Source organism: Takifugu rubripes, chromosome 4 (genome assembly GCF_901000725.2).
Source record: "Takifugu rubripes chromosome 4, fTakRub1.2, whole genome shotgun sequence".
NCBI classification, from domain to species: Eukaryota; Metazoa; Chordata; class Actinopteri; order Tetraodontiformes; family Tetraodontidae; genus Takifugu; species Takifugu rubripes.
In genome coordinates, this window is record NC_042288.1 from 14,211,064 (window position 1) to 14,235,795 (window position 24,732).

The 24,732-nt window shown below is 47.1% G+C and overlaps 2 protein-coding genes across 5 annotated transcripts; one reads left to right on the top strand and one right to left on the bottom strand.

Moving 5' to 3' along the window:
• Nucleotides 1-748: 748 nt before the first annotated feature.
• Nucleotides 749-16,229, top strand: map3k4 (mitogen-activated protein kinase kinase kinase 4). 3 transcript variants are annotated; one of them, XM_011603428.2, is made up of 27 exons: nt 749-975; nt 6,021-6,214; nt 6,316-7,730; nt 8,087-8,350; nt 8,479-8,631; nt 8,779-8,936; nt 9,019-9,135; nt 9,223-9,322; nt 9,488-9,571; nt 9,757-10,026; nt 10,105-10,254; nt 10,539-10,700; nt 10,778-10,911; nt 11,338-11,416; nt 11,509-11,587; nt 11,905-11,998; nt 12,273-12,395; nt 12,900-12,967; nt 13,049-13,114; nt 13,206-13,397; nt 13,481-13,551; nt 13,623-13,739; nt 13,826-13,985; nt 14,071-14,193; nt 14,334-14,440; nt 14,521-14,700; nt 14,797-16,229. In XM_011603428.2, exons 1-27 carry the CDS (start codon nt 944-946, stop codon nt 14,815-14,817), a joined length of 4,713 nt encoding a protein of 1,570 aa, XP_011601730.1. In that variant the 5' UTR covers nt 749-943; the 3' UTR covers nt 14,818-16,229. The 3 variants fall into 3 exon arrangements, with proteins under 3 accessions (XP_011601730.1, XP_011601732.1, XP_011601731.1); XM_011603429.2 differs by lacking the exon at nt 749-975 and adding an exon at nt 1,035-1,269; XM_011603430.2 differs by lacking the exon at nt 12,273-12,395.
• A 381-nt stretch (nt 16,230-16,610) lies between these two features.
• On the bottom strand, nt 16,611-19,628 carry LOC115249554 (1-acyl-sn-glycerol-3-phosphate acyltransferase delta-like). 2 transcript variants are annotated; one of them, XM_029835187.1, is made up of 9 exons: nt 19,481-19,628; nt 18,860-19,050; nt 18,616-18,785; nt 18,382-18,543; nt 18,159-18,312; nt 17,979-18,081; nt 17,802-17,877; nt 17,484-17,682; nt 16,611-17,039 (listed from the first exon to the last, which is right to left on the bottom strand). In XM_029835187.1, the coding sequence occupies exons 2-9, from the start codon at nt 19,035-19,037 to the stop codon at nt 16,948-16,950; spliced, it is 1,134 nt and encodes a 377-aa protein (XP_029691047.1). In that variant the 5' UTR covers nt 19,038-19,050; nt 19,481-19,628; the 3' UTR covers nt 16,611-16,947. The 2 variants fall into 2 exon arrangements, with proteins under 2 accessions (XP_029691047.1, XP_029691045.1); XM_029835185.1 differs by having other exon boundaries at nt 19,408-19,620.
• Between the last annotated feature and the right edge of the window lie 5,104 nt (nt 19,629-24,732).

The following is a 24,732-nucleotide window of genomic DNA, read 5'->3' on the forward strand; positions in this document are numbered from 1 at the left end:
ACCTGTTTGGGTGGGATTTTTTTTTACTGTGATCCTTGTAGCACTATTGATGGCAAAATCATAACAGAAATAATCTTAGAATGACAACTCGAAGCCATTAGAACATCTACTTTTAGTCATTAATTTATTAGTACAGTATATTAATGATAATGTGCGCGCAAAATGCAGACGCCTCGTGGACACCAGGGGGCGCCAGATCCCTACAATGTGAATTACTTTATTAATTACCAGAGTCGAAGCGTGCAGTAAGTTTGGCTAAAGAATCAACAAGTTTTCAGTTAGCAGATTAGTAAACTGTGCCTAAAAATAAAAAAAAGACAAAGTAATTTTGAAAATAAGAAGAGCACCATCACTTTAAATCTTAAAGTTCAGCACTGTGTGCATCTACTGTATATTTACTTAAGAAAACATTTTCATTTATATCTAGTTATGTATTTCTTGCGTATAGATTGCTGTTTCTTGTAGGAACTGTACACATAATGTTCTTTTTACAGCCAGCTTTTGCTGCAATGTGCAATATTATACTGTGTTATTATTATTATTAGTAGCAGCAGTGGCAAGTGGCAGCCACTTTTGGAAGATTGCATTTTCAGTATAATATTAAGTACGGGATTCAAAGCGTGACTCTCCGCATCAGTCTAAATTTAGTCACTCTGACTTTACCCAGAACACAGAGGAACACCGGCCCCTGCACTGTCGTATCCGTGCGTGACCAATCCGGGCCGCCGTAGTAATGCAAGAGCGAGGCACTCCTCAATGAACAGTAGAAAGATGGCGACGGCATACGCACCAGCGAGAGTCCACTGTGCCGGCGGATAGAAAGTGCTCAGAGAGGCATACAATCCTACCCCTTGCAGCTGCTGAACGGTGCAAAGTCTGGCTGAGAGTGCGTAGACATGGTTTAGTCCATGCACGGCTAGGATCAAGGAGCCGCTGCTTTGCTATGGAGCCCCCGGATCGCAACAAGCCCAGCAGGTACGTGATTTCGCTATACGGACTGTACACCATCAGGACCCCGCGCTTGCCAAATAGGGAGCCGAACGTGACTATGCAGTGCGCCCAATGTGGGCGTTCGCGCATCACTTAGAATTCCACTTCCTGTCAAATAGTGATACGCGTGCAGCGAACTGCATTTGCAACACACCGGAGTTGCAAACTTTTTTTTCCCCCTGGAGCTTCACTTTTCGGGCGAACCTGGCTGCAGACACAGACCTTTCATCTGCTTCACGTTTGCCAGAGATCGCGACAGAATGCTCGCCAAATGATAAGGTAACAAGTTGGACAAATACCAGGCGCCGTCTAACAGTGCAACATGTCACAGTACAAGCTAGCTAACAACGGCTAGCTGACGCTTGTCACTTTTATTGTTCCCCGGTAAATTTGCTAGTGCAAACTGATCGAACTGAGGCAAGGTGGCTTATGCAATGCTGGCTTAAAGAACACAAGCCTGATGTTTTTCATCTGAAAGGGCCAGACCTTGCATTTTTATCACCAGCCCAAATCAGAAACTTCGCTCTTTAGCTAGCATGTTGATCCAGTGTTATTGTTAATCCCAGTGCTGCTAAACTTGGCGCTGCTGCTGTTGTTGTTCTCAACGCAAATACAATATATTTTTAGTTCATGGAAAATAGCTCGGGCAACAGTTATTTAGTCTTCTGTTACTTACTACAACTTAGTCGACAGGCTTCTGCAGATATGTGCAGCCACGAACTGCGTTGGTCGTGCTCGATTCCAAGGTTTTGTCGATAAAATTTCTGCAATCTCACATTGGGAATGCACACAGACACACGCAGGAGGTGTTTTTGTCCTATGTGCACATCTCTGAATCGACATTCCGCATAGTTTGCTCCTGGCAAACCCCCCAGGACTCTGTTATGTCTTCTGCACTCATTTCGGTTTCGCAGTCGTTTGCACTTTGTTTCAGGTCTGCCACCCAGTTTTCCCAGCAAGTAGCTTGTTGTTAGGAATGAGCAGCCTGCTATTCACTTGTTATTGTGGCCACTAAGGCTGAAGTGGACGTAAACTGCTGGCATGGTTGTGCAACTCCGGTCCTATTATTGTGATTGCTTTTTCTTCTGCTGGCTTTGTTGCATAAAAGGGGGAAAAAAATGCAGTTATTAACCTCCTGTGCAACAGTGGTGACTTTTATCAAACATCACACCAAATCAGGCAAATCGGAGTCATCCCGATAAGGTTTAGATACAGAGTTATTTATTTAAAGCATTAGATCACAGCGGTGACTATTCTGGGAACGTTATGTGTTTGCTCGGCAGTCCAAGAGCCACTGTTGTCGCAACTACAGAAGTCCTTTGTCAATGATTTCTCATTCTTAAAGCCAGCGTGAAGACATTATGGCTCTCAAACATTCCACAGATTTCAGGATGTGGTCTAGCTGTGTGCAGTGGATCGCTGCCTGGAGCCCCAGAATGGGGTATGCCGTGGGTAGCATTCACAAAGGCTCGCATTTGCGTGGAGCGCAGCCTGCGGAGCGCAGATGGACCGTCCTGGAATATTTCCTGTCCGCATCCTGTCTCTGCCCACACCTGCATTCGCTAAAATCCTGCCACTCTCACATTCTGTCGCCCTCAGCTGTCACTTCCTGTAAAACAACAGAACGCTTGTTAGGACAGGCGACGCCACTGACGAGATGCGCTGCTGAAATCGGAGGATTTTTGCACAACCGTCCAGCGGGGCAAAAATAATTTGACTGCTCTCTTGAATGCAAGTCGAAACTAGCTCAGATTTCCCTCTACAGGTCCAGATCAGGGTTCCAAGGTGGAGCAGTCGACTGCCTGCGCTGCATTTATGATGCAAGTGGCAAAGGGTGAAAAAACATGTCATTACGCCATTTACCTCATGCTGGAGCCCACAGTCTGCAAGCATGCGTCTGCATTTAAGAACATGTGACTAACTGGCTGTAATTAATGCTATGAGCTTTCACTCTTAACACTGAGGCCTGTGGGCATTTTTTTGTGGGCATTTTAAAGAAGGATTAGTGTGTGAGAGTCAAATCTGTGAGAGTCAAATCAAAGCGTGCGCATGTTATTTTGCTCCGTGATCAAAATAAAGTGCCTCCTGTCTTGCGTGTACAGTAAACCTTGCAGAGGTTGTGAAGTCCACTCTTCTGAATGTCACTCTGTTCCAGAGAAGGGTGGGGTCAAGTACATTGTGTGCAATATTTCTTCAGTCTGTTATGCAAACCATGACCACTGCATCCAGCGTTAGCGTGCAGCCCGTCAGCATTGTGTGCTGCACTTAAATAAATTCATTTGTTTGTGGAGTGCATGCACACAAACATCTTTCTGCTCTTAAATTCCCAACCTTTTGACCCTGAACTGCCACAGACATGTTTATTTTACAATGTGTGTGGGGGGGGGGAGTTGCACAAATGCCAGCGTGACTCAATCAGTGAACAGTTTGGATTCTAAAAACCAACTTCTTGTTGCGCTCTATCTGGTAAAAACGGGGGGAGGGGGGGGACAAAAAAAAAACTTTTAATTTCGGTATTGTGAGCAAGTGTGCTCACTCCCCAGCTGTGTGCTATTCAGCTGTGGGCCTCACGGGCCACGTGTCACCGCTATACAATAGAGAGTCCCGTTCTGGAACAATAGTGTGGATGGTTGGGGTCAGAGGTCAGGCTCTGGCAGCCCTTGGTATCACTGCTTCAGTCGCTCTGCAGAAAAGACTCTTGATTTTGTGCTGTTTATTATGCACTCAGTGTTACAGCCCAGGGGCTTCAGCATTCCACTGGCCTTTATTGGTGCCTCAGCGAGGCATCAGATGAGCCATTGAGACCAGCCAGACACCATCTGCAGTGATAATTCACAAGCTGCAGCCAAGCAGGGACAGCTTGAGCGCCATAGCCTAGCCGCGGTTAACTGCACGGCACGCATGACGGCGACTTCTCCGTGCAGCCGGCAAGTAGAATGGCACAAAAGTAAAAAAAAAAAAAGGGTAATTGTTGCAGATTTTACTGCAGCGGCCCCGTGTGTGCTGGAAGTGTTTCATGGCAACCGAGCAAATACCCGGCAGTCGTGGCGTCATTGGTCTCGCTGCCATTCCTGAGTGATTCAGTCATGCTGTTCCGCGTAGAGGGGAATCTTTTTAAAGCCGGGGCTAGTTCCTTCTCACATGCACGTACTATTTCCGTCCTCAATCACCGCACACCTTTGGAATGTTTACAAAGTGAGCACAATCTGAGCTTCCCGATGACAGATCCCGAGAGGCGAAGCCGTGTCGTGCACGCCGTGCCCCCCAAACTGGTCCGGTTTTGCGACTGAAAGGCGAGAATGTGGCCAGTCTTTGTAATGAAACAAACCCATTTCCTTGATGTGACTCTCCCTGCTCGCATACTGAAGAAAGACATTTTTGTATCTCATAGGAAGACGCCAGACCGCGTCCCCTGCAGATTCCTTCTAAATGAACTGTTGTACTTTAACGTAGAGATCATTCTGTTGTGTCATGGCTGTTTGATGTCTTGATGTCGCTTGCAATCTTGCAAAGTAAGCAGGGTCTGCAGCAGGTGTCTATTTGAATTGCATGTCGTTGCACAGCTGCTCCCATGGGACCGTGTGTGTGTGTGTGTGTGTGCACGTGTGCACTGCACCGGGGCAGATGGAGGAGAGGAGCCTGGGCCGCTGCTTTCTATGGCTTTCCTTAGAAAGCAGCGGCCTTAAGTGAATGTTTCTCATACTCTCCCCTCATCCATTTGAATCAACTTGCAAAACCTACAAACTGCTTGAAATTTGGTCTCATGTCTGCAGCTTAAAAAAAAGTCCCGTCGGACAAAGTGGAAGGACGGAATGAGGCGGCCGTCTGAGATGGACCTTTATGAAGATATCAGTACATGATTTGTCCTGGTCGTTTCCACCAGACCTTCACAAAACTAAAGCAACATTTGCAACACGTTGCCATTGCAACTAGTTTTTTTTTTATAAGAAGAATCCCTCATTGGCGCCGTGCACATGTGTGTTCCTTTATAAATGAAGCCGTCTTGCACGTGTGACGTCACTTTTCAGAAGAATCGCAGCGCACGCTGGCAGTTGCTGTGATGACAGTGTTGGAGTGTGGGGGCTTTTCAACCTACACAGAGGCTGCCAGAGGCGCGTGCTGGGGGGGGGGGGGGGGGGGGTGCCTCTCTGCCAGATGATCGATGGAGGGACACATGGTCACCAGCGTTCAGAACGCCTGGATCGCCCCCTCCTCCGCTTTCACTTTTTTGTTTTGCTTGGCAGGGTCAGACCTTCTAACCTTTCCCTCTAATCCTATTAAAAAAACTCTCAGAAAGGCATTAGGGAATAAAGCCCCGACATTGTAATCTGGGAAGGCGTGCCGCCTGCACTCTGTTTTCTTTATTTCCCAGAAGGAAGTATCTCAAGGTTTCCTTTCAGCAGAAATCCATGCAAAATGCTGCCAAGTTTGTTTCATCCAAAATCTTGAACATATAAAAGCACCGATCGTGCTCAAGAGTTAGAGCAACGTGGCTGTCATCAGATTTTGTGGATGATGCATTAGCATTTGCCCTGCTAACAATGCCTGCACACTTTGTATGTAAAAAAAAAAAAAAAAGATAATAGTGCATCCTGGTTGATGACTTGGCACATCCTTCTTAGGGTTACTATTTCTCCCTCAGTGGTGCAGCTATTATGTTTATCCAGAGCAAAAAAGGGTGCCCGTAGCAAAGCCACAGCTTATTATCCCGCGCCTGTGCTGTGGCAATGCCTGCAACTGTGCTAGTGAAGAAACTGTGCGGCAGCCACTCGGAATCCTGAGGACAGACAGCCCGTCAGTCTGCTGCTAGCAGCAGACATCCAGTCTAGTTGCAGTTTGGCAACATGTTTGCCGTGGCATTATAAGAGATTTGCTGCACACCCTGTTATGACTACATCCAGACAGTGACCTTGCGTGCACATTTGCCCATGATGCCACTGAAATGAGTGAAGGTGCTGACTTGCTCTAAGCGTGATACCACAGAGCACAGTTTGCTCCCGGTTAGACCTTTTGGCTTCTCTCCTCAACAGGCAGGCCAGGCCAGTGGAAGATGCATCCCAACGGAACTCTGAGGTGGAGGAATCCTGGGACTCTCCCAGTGAGGAGGAGGGAGAAGAGCTGTATGGCACGTCGCCTCCATATACCCACCGTCAGATGAAACGCATGTCTGGGAAACACCTGAGAAACAGCCAGACGAAGAGTACTGGTCGGTCTCCTGTTAAGGGTCCGCTATGCTTTTCTTTCTAAAAGTGCAGTTTTACCTTATGTGTATCCACAACTCATTAAGTGTAAGTGTGTGTGTGTGTGTGTGTGTGCGCCTTGCAGCAGACGTAAGCCCATCTGGTTTGAAAGAGAGTCCCAGGCCAACAGAGACCTCAGAGGAGCACAACTATAAGCAAGGCAAGAAGCACAGGGCAACACTGCGCTCGACCGAGAGAGACCACAAAAAGACGTTCGAGGGCTCCTTTATGCTTGATCCACTCTCAAAGTCCAGCCCTTTTGGCGCTCTCAACATGGATCCAAGAAAACATTACTTGAGTTTGGGCTGCAGCAGCTGCAAACTGCCCGTGTCTATGCCCCACCTGGCCCGGACGCACCGCCAGACCTCCAGGACCGACTGCCCCGCCGATCGGCTCAAGTTCTTCGAAACCCTGCGGCTGCTGCTCAAACTCACATCTATGTCCTCCAAGAGGAAGGAGAAGGAGCAGAGAGGCCTCGAGAACATGGCCTTCATGGGTCACAACAATGAGGTCATTTGGTTAGAGCTGCAAGCCTGGCACGCACGGCGCTCCACCACTGATCAAGACCTTTTCCTTTTTACCGCCCGCCAGGCCATCCCTGACATTATCAACGAAGTGCTTCACTTTAAGGTGAATTACGCCGTCTTGAAAGGGATGCACTGTTCTCAAAACAGTGACAAAGACTGTGTCCCAGATCTCATCTGTGGAGAAGAGAGCAAACCTACCGTAGCAGAGATCAACCACTGTGGAGTAGATCCCACTGCCTTTAGCGCCTCACCCCTAACGCCGATGAACGCGGCAGAGCCTCTGGGCTCTGGTGCTGACTGCAGGGGGCATGTTCAGCGACAGCGGCTGGCATTTGACCAAGTCAAACGTGTAATGGAGCTGTTGGAAACAGTGGAGGCTTTATACCCGTCTTTACAGGCCCTGCAGAAGGACTATGAAAAGTATGCAGCACGAGACTTCCAGGGCAGGGTGCAGGCGCTCTGTCTGTGGCTCAACATCACCCAGGACCTCAACCAGAAGCTGCGTGTCATGGCCACCGTGCTGGGCCTGCACGACTTATCCCGCATCGGGTGGCCGGTGTTCGAGATCCCCTCCCCTCGCTGCTCCCGGGGCAATGAAGAAGACGAGAACGACGAGGACGAAGAAAACGACTCGACGGCCACCTTCACACCTGAAAGCGATGGAGAGGACAAAGACGCCGACAAGGAGGACGGGGGAACGGGACACATAGCAGCGGGAGAGCTCTCTCCCTCCCTGATACCTAAATTTTCCCGATTGTTGTCCGAGGAGTTCCTACCGACCGCTGGTGCTGTAAGTACAGAGGTGCTGGCAGGAGGAGGAGTATTCTGCCCCACAGCTATCTACAGGCCGTTTGTGGATAAAGCTCTGAAACAGATGGGGCTGCGTAAGCTCATCCTCAGACTGCACAAACTAATGGACCGTTCGCTCCAGAGGGCCAGAGCAGCACTGCTGCGCCAGACTCCCGCACTGGAGGTAAGCAAGAAGCTTTACGTAAAGAGCGGGGCAGCTTTAACAGAGGAGATGAGAGGACATTGAACACAACTGCTTCCAATTCTAGGTTGTTTTCCCACTTCACTTCACTTGGTGCTCTGGTACAGAAGTTTAGTGCTCTGGAGCAAGGCACTCTAATCCTAATATTTACAGAGCAAATTTACATAACTTAATATGGCCTCATAATGAAGCCGCATTTGAAACGACAGTATTATGAATTTAAAAAGCTTCGCGGGATTTGAACCTTGCGCTCCTTTTGTAAACGCGCTCTTAAAACTAAACACTCGTTGGACCGCCTGTTGATTATGATTGTAAGCATCGCAACCGTCCTCCTCCAGTTCGCAGACTTCCCGGATCCCATGCTGTACAGCGATTATCTGCCAGAACTGTCGCGTCATCACGAGTCCTGCGGCGGTCCGGCCAACCCAGACTTGGGAGCAGAGAATGTGTCCTGGGAGGACTTGATCGGCATGGACCTTCCGTCCTTCCAGCCGGCCTTTCTCGTGCTGTGTCGAGTCCTTCTTAACGTCATCCACGAATGCCTTAAACTCCGACTCGAGCAGAGACCTGCTGGCGAACCCTCGCTGCTCAGCATCAAACAGGCAAGCCGCAGCTGGAGCCTCTCACTCGATCACATCTGTGTTTGCACATACTAGACTGCATGACTGGGTTAGTTTTGACATTTCCTATGGTTTACAACGTCTCTGATTTAATGCTCTGTGCTCTGCAGTTAGTACGCGAGTGTAAAGAGGTCCTTAAAGGAGGTCTCCTGATGAAGCAGTATTATCAGTTCATGCTGCGAGGCGTGGTGACGGATGCACAGGGCTTGCAGACAAATGCCAATATCGATGAATTTGAAGAGGACCTTCACAAGATGCTGGTGGTAAGTCTCCCAGGTCTTCCCCTCCCTCCTCTCAAAGCCACAGATGCTTTAAATAGTCGGCTTCAGGGTTGTGGGCTTTTGCATAATTGAAAAGCGGTTCGTGTGAAAGGTCCCGCGGTTGAATTTGCATCGATCTCTGCTTCTTAGGTGTACTTTGACTACATGCACAGTTGGATCCAGATGTTGCAACAGCTGCCGCAGGCTTCGCATAGCTTAAAGAATCTGTTGGAGGAGGAGTGGAACTTCACCAAGGTCATCACGCCTTACATCCGCGGCGGGGAGGCCCAGTCTGGGAAGCTTTTCTGGTCAGTAACATGCAAACCGAACTGATGCGTCATGAGCCGGTGTTTGTGTGGAGCTAACGCAGGACTTCTGGGATGTGCGCAGTGACATTGCTGGAATGCTGCTCAAATCCACCGGGGAGTTCCTCGACGTTGGCCTGCAGAAAAGTGGCAACGAATTCTGGGAAAGCGCCGATGACAGCACGGCATCCGACGAGATAAGGTCAGAGCGATTGTTTCTAAATTTCTCGGTCAGGATTTTTCAGATTTTTGTGACGCCATTAAAACGGTCCATGTTTAAAATCATCAGGCGGTCTGTTATTGAGACGAGCCGGTCGCTTAAGGAGCTGTTCCACGAGGCCAGGGAGCGAGCATCAAAAGCTCTGGGATTCGCCAAAATGCTCCGCAAGGTGAGAGGAATCCGAGTTGACTAGCTGCTGCCTTGGAAACAGAAGGCCGCAACAACACCGACTTTACGTCTGTCTGTGACCCTGTTTTTTTTCTGCTTGCCAAAAAAAATAAAAATAATGAGGACAGTGTGTTCTGAAACACTCCGTCTGCTCTCATTCCTGCAGGACTTAGAAGTTGCTGCAGAGTTCAGTCTGACTAATGGAGTCACTTGTCTCCTGGAGGCACTGAAGAAGAGTAACTACGCCAAGGTGGGTTCGTGTTGTACAAACATACCATTTTTACAATTCTCGACCACAATTTCATTGAAGAAAGCAATTAAAAGGTAAAAAAAATGACACTTTAACTGTGAAACAGATGAGGATTTGGTTTAAAATTGCGCGAGTTCTGAAAGGATTCTGCCAGTATCTGTAACGCATGTCATCTTTTACTCCAGGTTCAAATTCCAGGCCTGGAGGAGCTGCAGGTTTTTGTGCCCTTTGCCCTGATGGATCAGCGGCCTCTCATCCTGCAGCTTCTCAATGCCGCTGCAGGTGAGGATTGCTCTAAAGAGCCTGATGAGATGCCAGAGGACGATGCCTATCTGCTCATGAGTAAACACGGAGCCGGCGACCCCACCACCGACTCAAACTGGACCCAGTGGGATGGAGGGCTGCTCAAACTGGTCCCCCAGATGGAAACGGTTGACACTCTGAGGACTATGAAGGTTATTAAGGTTTAAAGTGCAATTATTTATTGGTTCGCTATGTATCTGTTAGTTACAAATATCTGGGTTTGCTTTCAGGTGGACAACCTGCTCTTCATCGTGATGCAGTCCGCTCACCTGGTTGCTCAGCGGAAGGCCTTTCAGCAGTCCATGGAGGATGTGCTCACTCTGTGCCGGGAACAAACATCCAGTCAACCTCTCATCGCCAGCGCTCTGGAGGAGCTGAAGGTGCGTAAGCCAACACACACCGACGACTTCTGAGCTGTTAAAACGTGCTTTTGTGGTGTACTGACGTCCTACTTTCACATCTGTTTTCCACTGCTCTATTTTCATTATATAGAATTTTCTGCTGCGCGAGGCCACTTTTTGATTCTCTGTTTCGTGTCCGCTCCGCAGCGTTTCTGAGGATTTCTGTCGAATGTTTTAGTTTGCAGTTTTGAATGTGTCCTCTCATCATCTTGAAATGTTCACAAACATCATCCCTTCACCTCTATTTTTTCCCCCCTTCGCAGGACGAAGCGCTTCAACTATGCATTAAAATCAGCACAGCCATTGACCGCGTGGAGTACATGTTCACCACAGAGTTTGAGGCAGAGGTGGAGGAGTCCGAGTCGGCCACTCTGCATCAGTACTACAGGGAGGCGATGATACAGGGTTACAATTTTGCCTTTGAGGTAACCGAGCGATGTTGGAAAATGAAGGCCACAAAATGCACATCTCAGACTCACACCTATTTGTTTCTGAATGACAGTATCACAAGGAGGTGGTGCGCCTGATGTCAGGGGAGTTCAGGCAGAGGATCGGGGAACGTTACATAGCTTTCGCCCGCAAATGGATGACCTATGTCCTCACCAAATGTGAGAGCGGCAGGGGCACCAAACCCAGGTATACTATAGTTATGGTTTTAACTCATTCAACCTTAACTTCTATTTAAATGCAGGCTTGAAGAGCTGCGGCGATATTTCTGTATTTATGTTCAGTGGATTGCCACGGGGTGATAATACATTTATTTTGGCATCTTCGTCGGCCTCTTTACTAAGCTGCCATGGCAACATTGTACTCTTAACAGGCCGAGGGCAGTTTCACGAAATGTAGCTACAACTCTTGAGTTATATTTTCCAGTAATAACCGATATTATGTTAGCCTTTTGAGCACGGATCATTCTCCAAAGCAGGAACAGAATATGAGATGGAACAAGATGTGCTTTTGTATCAGGATACATAAATCTACTCGGTATATAGCCACAATGTTTTCTGCATGGTTTCTTATTTCCCGTCTATAAAACATCTCATCATCTGTTTTCACCTGCAGGTGGGCCACTCAGGGTTTTGATTTTCTTCAGGCTATTGAACCTGCCTTCATCTCAGCTCTGCCAGAGGACGACTTCCTGGTACGTTTGCGTTCTTCTTCCCCTGCGTTATACTTTTGCATGCCGTGCTAACGCGGACTGCGACAAATTGTTTTGTGTGTGTTTTGCTGCAGAATTTACAGGCTCTGATGAATGAATGCATCGGACACGTGATTGGAAAACCTCATAGCCCAGTTACCGGTCTGTACATTGGTAAGAGGATCCCTGCTGCCGTCGCCCGGGGCTGCTCATTTCACCTCTTTTAGCCACCTTTGTGGGTTTATTGCCGCCATAAACGGGACAATAATGGCACCTAGTGGCCAACAGAAGAAATGCCGTCTGGATATGTAACCATATGTGTCCAAGTGAACGTCACTCTCTGTATGGTAATTCATTTTAGGGGTTAAAGTTTGATTTTGTGTTGTAATATCAGAATTTATGACTACTAATGGAACTCGAATGGGGATAATTTTCCAAAATTGATGGGGTTTCATCAAAAATGAGCTTAGGCTTGCGTTTTGTTTTTTTAGCCCCCAGGAATAGCCCCCGTCCTGTTAAGGTGCCCCGTTGCCACAGCGACCCACCAAACCCCAACCTTTTCATCCCCAACGTAGAAGGTTTCAGGTAAGTGACGTGGATGCTGTCTATGAGCCTCAAGTCTTTCCTGCATGGCTTGTTCCTGTTTGAAGCTGACACTTCTGCTCTCTAGTGGGCTTTGTGCGAGTGCAGCCGCACGTGTTTGCATGAGTACGCCGATGGTCCCTTTTCCTCATCGTACCAAAGTGTGTGAATCTGTCCCCCGTCCAGCCACACCTTCACACATGTGTATTCCCATCCCATGTCAGGCGTTTGTCACATCCAAAGGCAGAGCTCCTCAGTTTGTTTTTTCACCACACAGCTCTCGAAGTCTCCCCTGCGACCTCCGGAACCAGCTGTTCCCCAACGGCCCTCGCCCCATCCCTCAGGGCCCAGGGGAACACAGCCACACCAAAGCGCCCAGCAGCAGCCCCAATGATGTCAGGTAGCCATGCCCCCAAGTCCCCTGCTAGAGAATGTCAAACAACACTCGTGACTCAAGTTTAGGATGAAATCGAGAGAATAAAAAACCCGACGGCGTATTTTTAGCATTAAGATGCATTACATGTGCTGTTTTTGAGCCCTGCGATCGATGTGCATGTTGTGAAAATGGGAGCGCTAATATTCTGCTTTTAGTGCTTTTAACATTAGCCACGCTGAGATGCTTGGTAACTCGCCGCCATTATATATGTGTGTTTTTATGTGTGCTTCTCTACAAGCGATGGTTGCATGTGGAAGCAAAGGGTTCCTGAACTCTCACTTTTTTCATGTGAAAGCTAAGCTGGGTGTCGGGTTTTTGTTGGGTTTTCAGGAAGAAGAGTCATTATTGTGTCATCAGGAGTCCCGCGTTTTATCGGTTATAGACTAGATAGTCCGGACTCTGTGGTTTCACCTTGGCCAATCCCAAAACCGTACTTTTTGTCAGTGTTTCAATTCCGTGTCCTTGTAGAGGATCCAGCTACCACGAGAATTTTAAATCCCTGAGCCGCCATTCGAGCCCCACAGAGGACAGAGAAGGTGGGCAGCATTTCAAATGAAGCCAGACTGCGAAGGTGAAGCCTTTCAATTGATGGAAGCGTGTCCCCTTTCCTCCTCCAGAGCCCTCCTATCCGAAGGATGCCCGTCGGAGCTGGGAGCTTCGCACACTCATCAGCCAGTCCAAAGGTGCGCTCGCTGGTTGCTGAAGAGCGATGGCTTGACTCTTACGTAGCGTTTCACATTAACTTTGGTTGCCGTTTCTCGTCTCCTGGCTCAGACACGGCAGCCAGGCAGTGTCCCCTGGAGGCCGTCCGCCGTTCCATCCGCAAGCTGGAGGAAAAGCGCTACGCCGTGATGAAGCAGCGCAACATCATCGGCCAAGTGTGCCACACCCCCAAGTCGTACGACAACGTCATGCATGTCGGGCTGAGGAAAGTGACCTTCAAGTGGCAGAGGGGCAACAAAATAGGTATAACGGCATACTGATGGCTTTGATATGAAAGGTGCGTGAATACAGATGTGATGATACATTTCTGGGGTTTTTTGGAACAGGCGAAGGCCAGTATGGGAAGGTATACACCTGCATTAATGTGGACACTGGAGAGCTGATGGCCATGAAAGAGGTGTGTTGGTTGTCTTTTGTAAATGAGCTAAAGCTAAAGGTGGGCCCTGACATTCTATCGCCATCATCTAGATCCGCTTCCAGCCGAACGATCACAAAACCATCAAGGAGACCGCAGACGAGCTGAAGATTTTCGAAGGCATTAAACACCCCAACCTGGTGCGATACTTCGGCGTGGAGCTCCACCGGGTAGGACGCGTTTCCTGCCGCTGGCCGTCATCATCGCGTGTTGTTGCTGTTGAATCCTCCTAAATTCCCGGCGTGCTCTCCTGTAGGAGGAGATGTACATCTTCATGGAGTACTGTGACGAGGGGACCCTGGAGGAGGTGTCCAGGCTGGGGCTGCAGGAGCACGTCATCAGACTCTACAGTAAACAGACCACTACAGCCATCAACGTCCTGCACGAGCACGGCATCGTCCACCGGGATATCAAGGGTCTGCGTCTAATGCTGCCCCCTCCCCCCACCTGTCGTTCTCATTTTATCATGCGCTAAAGCTGTTTATTCTTCTTAAAAATCAGGCGCCAACATCTTCCTGACGTCATCCGGGTTGATTAAGCTGGGAGATTTTGGCTGTTCGGTCAAGTTGAGGAACAACGCTCACACCATGCCAGGCGAGGTGAACAGCACATTGGGAACAGCAGGTAGGAACTTCCTTCAGTCGGATTTCATTTGAAAGCCTGGTTTATTCCCAAAAAAAAAAGGTTATCGTGCGTTTGTTGTTGTAGTGGTCGCGTGACCTTTTGCACAATGACAGGGATGGAACTGTATTCTCTGTCTGCAGCGTACATGGCCCCTGAAGTCATCACCAGAGCGAAGGGGGAAGGTCACGGAAGAGCAGCGGACATCTGGAGCTTGGGCTGCGTCCTCATCGAAATGGTGACGGGAAAGGTGAAAACATGCCGATTTTTAAATTTACGCCGAGCAACAAGATGAGACTAATAATGTTCCCGTGTAATATAACACCGCAGAGGCCTTGGCACGAGTATGAGCACAACTTTCAGATCATGTACAAAGTGGGAATGGGCCATAAACCCCCCATCCCCGAGAAGCTAAGCACAGAAGGTAAAGACTTCCTCGGACACTGTCTGGAGAGCGAACCCAAGCGCCGCTGGACAGCCAGCATGCTACTGGACCACCCCTTTGTCAAGGTAAGACCAATTAAAACCCATTATTCTATACTTACCCCCCCCCCCCCCCCCCAAGCATGTTTTTGTCTCTAAACAGCTGCATCCTGTCTGTTTTAGGTTTGTACGGATGAAGAGTGAACAGAACCTTGTCTGCTGCTACAAAATGAAGCACTACTGTAAACTATGTTGGCAAAGGAAGGATGGGGAAAAGGACTCGCGGCTGAAGGCACATGGACTTAAACTGAAGAACACATAATATCATTTCAGAGAACAACTGCACCTGTGGGGATGATGTCTATGTACCCATGGACTGGGCGGGGGGGCTGTACATACTGTAAGAATAGGATTGGCTTTATTTCTTGTATAAACAATATTGTAAAGTTAAAGTAACTATTGCCACACATGTTCTCATTAATGAAGAGACCTCTGAAAAGACATTGATTTTTTTTTTTGTTTGTTTTTACAAATGGGAGGGGGGCAAATTCTATATAGCACTTTTAAACTGGTTACCCAAGGGACAGTGACTCGAGGAGGGATGGAGCTTTTTCCAGTTGTTCTTTATGGTTGAAAAATGTAAGTCTCACGGGATGGATTAAGATGTTTATCGGTTTGGAAAGCCCGGGCAGAGGGGGAAGCGACTCTTTTTAGCTGTTTTGCCTTTGCTGAGGAATAAACATCAACTTGGAGCGGCGTTCAAGCGTACCAGTTTGCCCGGCCCAGAGCTGTTCACGTGACTGGAGCGTAGCCATCTGAGAGGGGATGCCGTGCCTGCTCGCCCTCCCTGCTGCTGAACACAAACCTCCACACTCATTCTGAGGGCTTTACTATGAAGCAAGGACAAGGCGGCCTTGACAAAGAAAAAAAAAAAGAAATAAAGCAGGTTCTGTGCACGGTTGCGTACAACTCAGGCACTTTGTGCGCCATTTGGCCCAGCTAAAAATGCAGTAATCTGCCATCTTCATAATTAAAGAAACAGCTTTTATTATGAAGGATATCAGTGTTACTATAAATAAGAAATACCATTAGAAACCACTGACTTCACTCGGGGGTGCTGTTTTATACATTAAGCGTGCTGGATTTCAGTCTGGCATTGACCCAGAATGACATCATTTTGTCATGACCATATTAGGCCAAAGTGAGTTTTAAAATAGATGTCATCAATTTTTCATTCCCAGTGAACTAAATAAAATGGTCTGGGTTGGATCTGGGTTCATTTGTTTACTGTAGTGATAATGCTGAGCTTTTTTTTTTTTCCAGTTTATAAAAACAGAAAATCAGCAAATAGGCATAAAACCAACATTAGCCTTTCCCTGCCAGACCTGTTTTGGTGGAATTTGGCATCGGAGCTGCTCATGCTGGTTCAGCAGGAGTAGGGGTGGCGATGTGGTTGAATTCCAGCCACTTCTGTGACACTGAAAATGTTGACTGATGATTCAACGTCCCTCCATGTCCTACTAATCTTGCTTCATAGTAAAACCCCCCAGGTCATCTGCTGCTCTTACAGTGTTCACTATGTACAAACAATATTAATAAACATCATTTTTTAAAAACCAAGTGTGCACTTTACCCCATCCCCCGAATTGATTAACTTAAAAAGGTAATAAACAATTTATATAGCCTTTCTAAAGAGTGATATTGCGATACCACCACCAGGGGGCAGTGTAGCTCTACTTTTTTTTTTTTAAACCCCCGTCCCAAAAAAAATCTTAATGGAAAATCAAACTGGCCACCAACACATTCAAAAAGGTTAGCCTCAAACAGAAAAAATGACTAGTTCAATGCTCGTATTCCAGAGACGGTTAGTCAGCGGTTAATGATAAGCCGCCACTCCCTCCATCAATCATATCCATAAACTCAAACACTTGTGCTTCTCTGCAGCCTGCGCAGCATTTGACAGTTGAGAAATTAGATTCTAATATTCAAAAAAAAACTTTTTTTGGTACACAGAACATTTATTTCCTTGCAACGTGAAAAACCATTAAACAGCGCGTTAAAACACAAACATTACATTTTCATTCGTTAAAATTGTGCCCCGGTACATTTTTCCCCTGCTGCCGAGCCGAACAAATTCATGTTCTCACCAAAACTTCCGAAGCTCATCTGCCTGGCTCCAGTCCACTCAGAGGAATAAACGATATCTGGGAGCAGGTTTGTACTTGTAGGACCAGTAGGTCCTGTCTGGAAGGGCGCCGTTACCACACTTTGCTCCCGGCAAGCCTGAAAATTACTTGCTGTGCAAAGAAGCAGCTCTGATTAGTTCAACTGCCTTTAGTTGTTGTTTAGCGGAACTTCCTTGTTCCCATAACTGGAGCCTCTGTTGATCTCAGTCTGGCCAATCATCCAGCGAACCCCGAATGAAGCTGTGAAGAAAAGAGCAGGAAACCTTTTAATATTGAAGTATGCTGCAAAGACGCTGTGAACAGTTTTGAGAAGCTCGACAGGTTTCCACAGTAAATTCACCATTTCACGAGAAGCTGACTGAAGCAGGACTCAGAATCAGGCTGAATGATGGTGTAAAGTCTCTGTCTTTGCAATTAGAAGCTAGTACTCTAGTACTAATTTGTCATTTCACGCTCAACTACGAACCAACTGTGTCATGCTGTTAAAAAGGAATTATTGCTCCATCTAACAGACGATGACAACATGCCTCAGGCTCACAAACGACATTTTCAAAAAAAGGGGGACTTACATTGGACTTGTCAAATCTGCTGCTTTATGGAATATTTGGACAAAAAAGCTGGTTAAAAACAAGCGAAGGGCCGCGAAACCCACATTTTCGGAGTGACGAGGTCATGAAAACCCACCTGCAGAGCAGAGAACCACTGATGCTACGATGGTTAGCGTTGATCCAGAGCTGATCAGCTGAGCTAAAAACAGGCCTAGTGGGTAGAGGAGCAGGCACGCCCAGAAAAGCCAGTTAATCAGGGGCCAGGGTCGACGTGGCGGGGTGACAATCGGGCCGGGAAAACGCCCCGTCTGGGTGTAGTGCTCCTGAAAGCTGTCCTGTTGACAGATTCGCACACAGGAGAGAGAACAGTGCGTTTAAAGCCTTGTTCCTGTCTGACAGCTGGGAGTTCCCGCACGTAGCCATGACATCTATCACACATCTTTAACACTCTAACCTTCTCCTGGTAGAGTTTGTGGAGCCAGGCTGCACATTCTGCCTCATCTTCTGGGATCGCCTCCAGCGGAATTCTCCTGTCAACCGGAGGGGAAGTAAGGTCTTTCGCATCATGAACCAATGCCCCAAAAGGGAAGTTGAATGTAGCAACCCTGAAAGCCAGAGCATTCATCTCTACCTCACGTATAAGTCGGCGTGATACTTCTTTCCATTGAGAATGTCGCGCAAAGTTGGCGTCTGGTTGTTTCTGAAGTTGAGACTGGAGTCGTACACGGCTGCAGCTGCACGTGACGCATGGCGACAGTTAGCCGTCAAATGATTTGATTAGCAAATGCATGCAAACATTCCCACTGCTCACCCGTTCCTCTGAGGTTCTGAACGGTTACCCAGAATCCTTTGGTCCTGGGCAGAAGGTGGTACTTCAGTTTGGGTAAGCCTTTGCTCTCTGCCACCTGCATGCTGATCTGGTGCTTCTTGGGTGTGAAGCGTGTGCCTTCACAGAAAAGCAAAAACTGCCCCCCGGGAAATTATTATTAGAAGCGGCAAAAGGGTGCAAACGTGGAGCTGGGGCTGAAACGTACCCAGAAGTTCTCTGGGTAATCGTGCAGGTTCTGGAGGCTCTCGGCGACGGTTCTTCTGTCCTCTTCCCATTTCCTTTTGCAGAAAACTATCTCCAGGAAGTACCACATCCAGCCAATGATGGGGACATAGCTTAACTCCTTTTTGGCCAACACCTTCGAGCTCTGGGACAGAGGTTCATATTGGAAACTGTCCGACTAAATCCCAAATCTGAAGAGACACCGACAAGTTCTTACCCCAAGAACTCCGAACCTCTCACAGAAGGTCCACCCGCACAGGAAATCCAGCTCAAACCTGTGGTTAAGAACCACAATGGCGTTCTCCTTTCCATAAAGCTGGTAGCTCTCCGGTTCGGTGTAAAGCGTGCATTCAGTCCCAGACCACCACTCCAGAGCAGCCACCATCTCTGAGGACCATTAAAAACAATCAGGCCTGTTGCAGGTCGCTCATCTCAACAGACCCACGAGAGCGCGAACTTACGACTGCTGACGCAGTAGCCCAGTCTGACGTTGATCCTGCGCGCCAACTGCTTATTGAGCAGCCACAGTGGTAAAGTACAGATCTGGACCACGTTGATGATGAGCCCGCTGACCAGGAACACATAGCAGATGATCAGGTGGCACAGGAACTGGGATTTCAGCACCTGCCAGAGACCCATGCTTCTGCAGAAGCTGCACAACAAAATGTCACATTAGGTCACAACGACGTTATCATCATCATCATCATCATCCTGACAGCACTTCATTAAGATGACATGGAGTTCTGTTCCACAGAGCTGTCAGCTCCCGTCTTCTTTTAAGTCGTTTCATTAGCTAAATGCCATTCAAATGTGCTCCTGACAACACACACATAGGACTGTGAAGCATTTCCAGTATAAACCACCACACAGTGTTTAAAGTCAAACTCGTGGATTGAATAAAATCGGACACGCCAAGTCAAAAAGCCTTTCAACAGAGGCAGACATGGTTATTAGTTAGATTATTAGAACACACACACGCCCTCGTTTATATTATCCACGTGAAACTTACCTGTCCCGGACTCCTGTAAGGATGACAAGCGGTGAAGAGGGTGGGGAAAGGAGAGAAATTAAAAGGAGTCCACCTGTTTTCGTGAGTCTGTAGTTTCACTCTGCTGTCATAAACCTTGGATCAGAATTGGCGTTCCTCACTCACGCCTGGGAGAGAACGAGCCGTGTCGGAGAACCACACCCATCTAGAGGCCACGCCCATCGCCTGGTCGCGAGGATGCAGACTTGTGTGGCGCGAGCTCCACTTCCTCCTAGAAAGTCGACGGGAGAGATCGTTTATGACCAGGAGGATAGATTAAAAGGGGGACCAGAACGAGTACGGCGGCCGCTCACTCTGGGGCGGCACCGATCGCAATGACTACGGAAAACACTTACACGAGACATGTCGTGAAATCAGCATTTTTCAACGTGTTTTGGAATAGTTATTTAATGATTGAGCTCAATAAACTCACCAAGTAACGATGGTGAACGCTTAACGTTTCCCTGATGCTCGGGAGTTACATTTTACTGGTTCCAGATAAATTAACCGAGTGGCACCTCTTTTTTGTATTTTCTGCTCTTTGCTTGATGCGTTCATGCAACAGGAAAAGCAAGATGATATCGAAACAGGATCGGAACCATTCCTCGGCACCACCCACACAGTCAATCAAATACTGAGTTTTCGTTTTTGGCAGCCACAAATTTGTTACATTATTAATGTTATTATAAATTTTGTACATGATCTAAAATAAAACTCCGCTTAAATTGCAGTTTCAGCTGTAAATGCACCTTTTCCAATCTGTTAGGAACACAACACCGCCATCCGGTGGTCATAATGTCAATTTAATAACGAAAGTAATCGATGTCCCCTAAAGTTTTTTCATCCTTAAATTATAGCTCATGGAAAGGACTACAAGAACCAGTTATATTTATTTATACGACAAACAATGTCCTATTCTAATTCCCGCTGAGCGAGTTATAAAGTAAATATTTGCTATGCATATCGGAGACCTATTGGGTACAATTTTATTTGTTAATAAGTCTACAAAAGACCTAATTAGGACGGCGTGATGCAAATTGTAATGAAGGTAAACTCATAATGTAGTACATGTAGAGCCTCAATGCAAATAAAGTTCAAACACATTAGTTTTAGTTAAACTGAACAGAAAAGCTGTTCCTCTTGTCAACTCTAGAGGGGAGCAAAGACTCAGGGATCACTGCACCGTGAGTTGAGACGCTGCACATAATTAATAGGTATGATGCGGATATTTACTTCTGTATAAACATATATGATACCAACCTAATTGTGACTATTGCATTTAACAAAATTGATCTTCTAGAAGACTGAAAATGATGGACTGACCCCTCAGAGCCCCAACCTCAACCCCACTCGACTGATCTATGGTGAATTTAAAGGAGTTGAATTAAATATTACATATCACCACTGTCCTCTGGATGTCGTTGCCGATGACGGTAACAGTTGCTTTAGGATCTTTCTTTAAAATAAATAAATAAATAAATAAAACAACCCCAAAGCTTTCACAATATTTCTTTTGTCAGCTTCTGCTTTTTTTCTTGGTCTTGTGGGTAGACCAAGAAAAACAGCAGCCATCTTCTAACGTCCTCTGACAAATGTGTTATTGTCCCAGTTGTGGAACAGACCGATCTGTAAAAGATTATACGTCTTATACTCATCTTTTGATGTCAAAGCCAAATGTCAGTTTACAGCAAAAATAAATGAATTGGCGTCACTATTCCAGGACATTCTGAGAGGAGTGTACCCCCCCCCCCAACACCACAGACCGTTTAACGAAGGTCACTGGCATCTCGTGACCATTCCACCTTGAAGGACTGTTGAGAAGTGTTTCCAAGCTATCACGCTTTTTTACAGGTCCCATAATACTTCAGCCCTTCTGGTCCTTTTATGGCTGCATAACCTTGAAGAGAGGACATGCCTGTCTGCGGAGGGCCAAACATACAGTAAAGTAGCTCAGAAAGCCCTTTAAGTTCTAAAGACAGTGTGAAGAGACTCCAGGGAATAAAGCTCATGGAGTGTCTGCGGGCCTCAGAACTGAGGAGACCCAGCAGCTCGGACAGCGTTAGGATGTACAGGGTAGATATTTTAAACCCCACTGTTCCTTTCTACTGGGTTTGATGTTTACCATCTATCTCTACACTGAAATTCAGAAATCCATTTACATTTCTGTCACATTCTCTTATTCAGGGTTAAGAACATCCTAAATTGAACACAGAATAAACTACTGAGATGGTTAAGATGGTTTTATTGTCTTTAACCGTATAAAGCAGAACATGAAATAGCCTGCTCATTTCACCTCTGCGTTTGTAAGCGCCTTGAGACTTATAATTGAGGATTTGTCCATTTTATTTTGCTTAAAAGAACATTTTGTACTCGTTAACAGCTCCACGTCACATGAAATACATGTTTATGAGGAAACAAACTTTCATTTGCAGGGGGCATCTCCCTCTTTTCCAAGGAGAGGCTTCATTTCCTGAACAAGCGTTGATTTCTCCTCGCCCTCCTGCAGCTCCTCCGAAAGCTGAAAGAGCAAATGAAGGAAACCCGACTGCATCCTCTTTTGACGTGTGGGAAAACTCTCCACCTCGACGCCAAAACATCTGCTAGAATCAGTCCGGAAAGATCTGCCGTGCGAGTTTGGTCGTTAGGTTTTTTTTTTTTTTTTCTTTTGCAGGAGTTAACTAGTTACCCCATCTGCGTCCGGACACTTCTCAGTGGAGAGTAATCAGGCTACGGCCAGCCAAAGCCAACAGAACCGAGCCAGGAAGAACTCCAGTTCTGGCTCAGCAACACAGGAGTGATTTGGACGAACAGGCCGTATGAAGAATGCATGGGGATTAAGTAAAATTACGGCAGGAGTATGATTTATGAGCCATCCTGCGTCAAGACTTTACCCTTGTTACCCAAACCAAGTCAAGAGTGGACCTTTGCTGGTACCTCCTTCAGGTAATAGATCAGAGGATGTTCCCAAACCTTCAGTCTGCTGTTCAGGGTCACGCCTCAAGATTGCTGATATTTCACTGTAAAAAGGTCAGTCGACGTTGAGTCAAGTCAAGGAGAAAAGCCACGCAGCTGCACATTGAGTCCACTGCAAACGATTTAACCAGACGCACGAGTCAGCTGTTCCTGGAAAACTGCGTCGAAAAGCCTCCGAATAAATTACGAGGTTGGACTCGGGGAAAAAAAAATAAGCTGCACTGGCTCAACCTTAGCGAAGGGTTTATTAAATAAGGTGCAAAAATGATGCTTCAGGAGTGTAATTTGTGGGGGGGACTGATGAAGAAATGTGATGCTTTTTCTGGCACGCAGGGTTCCACTCTTTCATCTCATCCATCAGAGGTCACAGCGGGGGGCCACGCTGACACGCTGAGAGAGTCACATCCAGCGTGGTTCACTGGAGGCACCTCTGGACAGATGTCAGGGTTTCAGCCCCCGGCTCCAGGCAACAGTCGCCGCAGTAAAATTGTCACTCTTTGTTGGCCCCGTGTCGTAAATGAGACCGTACGAGCGACGTGAACGGGCGGCGAAGGCTCCTTTGTTTTGAGCGCTGGGACGCCAACACAGCCGGGGCCATTGTACCGCTGATCCTTCAGAACGGATCGTTCTCAGTGGCACAGCTGGAGGATTCCTTCCAGAAACTCTCATTATTCGGAACGTCTCTGCTTCTGTGCCACATCTGTTTTTGCGCCTGATGATTCAGAAGGTTTTTTTTTTCTTTTTTTCTTTTGTTTTATACAACTTGAACAGTGAGTCCAAATGTAAAGAATAAAAATAGACAGCTTTAAAATAGCTGAGTAGCTTCCCTTATATGACCAGCTTGAGATAAAATGGCACAGATGTTTTATCCTGACACGACTAAATGTGTTTGTTCAAAGCCACACTGCACCCCCGTGTGACCAAAACAAGGCTTTAAAAATAACTGGATGTGTTTCTAAGCAGTACAGATGAAGTTGACCCCGCGTTTAAATGTGATCCTGGCGTCTGCATGAACACTTTCCAGCAGATGTGGCGAATGAGCCTCAGCGGCTGAGTCAGCATTTCTGGAGAAATCTGCGCCACTTTTACTGGTTTACCAGCTGGCTCGCGAAGACGATCGAAACAGTTTTCAGAAACGCTGAAAAAAAGGACTTGGACACACTCCTGCTGTTGCAACTGTCACCCACAGACAGGCAGAGCTGCTTACCTAGAAACCCCCCCAGAGCCATTAAACACAGGTCCACATCGTCTTCACGCCACTGTGGTCATGCCGGAGAAAGTTACTTTCTCTCACCTTTGAATTAAGTTAGTTGACACGGTTGGATTGAGAACACAGAAAAATGAACAAAGTCTTATTCGGCCCGATTCAAAAAGGTTTATATGTCCCTGGAGGGAACTTGAGAAGGCAAATCGGCCAGCAATAAAATTTAATTTGAAGCACACAAACACACATCTTTGTGGGGACTTTTATAGATATAAAACATCACCCAGCTCCCTACCTGAACCCTAACCCGATTCTAACCTCAACCTTGAAACCATGTATTAACCCTAAAACCATTGTTTGTTGTTGTGGGGACCAGCCAAAATGGCCCATAACCAACCATTACCAGGAACATTTTTTTTACTGACGTGACAGCGCTAATTGGTGCCGATGTAGATCATTTTACAATGTTGGAGTAATTCAGCAGCTGCGGGTTCCCAAGATGGACACCATAGTTTAAGACATAAAATGACTGCAAGCACTCGGAGCAGTGTCACATCTCCACCTGATCCACATTTAAAATGTATATACCCGGTAATCAAACCCTGAAGAAAATGTAAGACATGAGTGAAGACTGGAAATTTCTGAGACATTTTCCAGCAGGTCTGTAATGGGGAAGTGACCGACGTCCACCCCCCCCATCTCAATTGTGATTGGCCGCTATCTTCATAAAGCTTGCCATGTGTATTTTCACGAGTTGATGTTCCATTACAACAGAGAGCAATATGGCTGAAAATCCCATCAGAGACGTAAAAGGATACGCCGTGATCGCTTGTTTCCACTGGTGAAGAAAGGGAGGGGAGCTTGTTGTATTGTAGTCCCGCTCATAAAGAGCAGGGAGAGCCTTCGGCCCTCTCCTCACGTGTTGATGCATGAGGCTGAAAGGGTTCCTGCGGCGCCGACGCCCTCGGCAAACGCTCGGCACGCTCGGTGGGAACACGCACGTGACCGCAACACATTCAGTGCGCCAAAGCTTTTCACTGACGTTTCAAATGATGTATTGGTGTTTAGGTAGCGGTTAGCACCATCGCCTCACAGCAAGAAGGTTCCTGTTTGACTCCCCTGTGGGCCAG

Bases quoted from the DNA above. Each gene is read 5' to 3' on its own strand.
- map3k4 (XM_011603428.2), top strand. From the start codon at position 944: ATGGAGCCCCCGGATCGCAACAAGCCCAGCAG. The intron at 9,136-9,222 runs GTCAGAGCGATT...TAAAATCATCAG, and splicing joins ACGGCATCCGACGAGATAAG to GCGGTCTGTTATTGAGACGA. The intron at 10,027-10,104 runs GTTATTAAGGTT...GTTTGCTTTCAG, and splicing joins ACACTCTGAGGACTATGAAG to GTGGACAACCTGCTCTTCAT.
- LOC115249554 (XM_029835187.1), bottom strand. From the start codon at position 19,037: ATGGGTCTCTGGCAGGTGCTGAAATCCCAGTTCCTGTGCCACCTGATC. The intron at 17,878-17,978 runs GTAGAGATGAAT...TCCGGTTGACAG, and splicing joins CACGCCGACTTATACGTGAG to GAGAATTCCGCTGGAGGCGA. The intron at 17,040-17,483 runs GTGGGTTTTCAT...TTTTCTTCACAG, and splicing joins AGTGGTTCTCTGCTCTGCAG to CTTCATTCGGGGTTCGCTGG.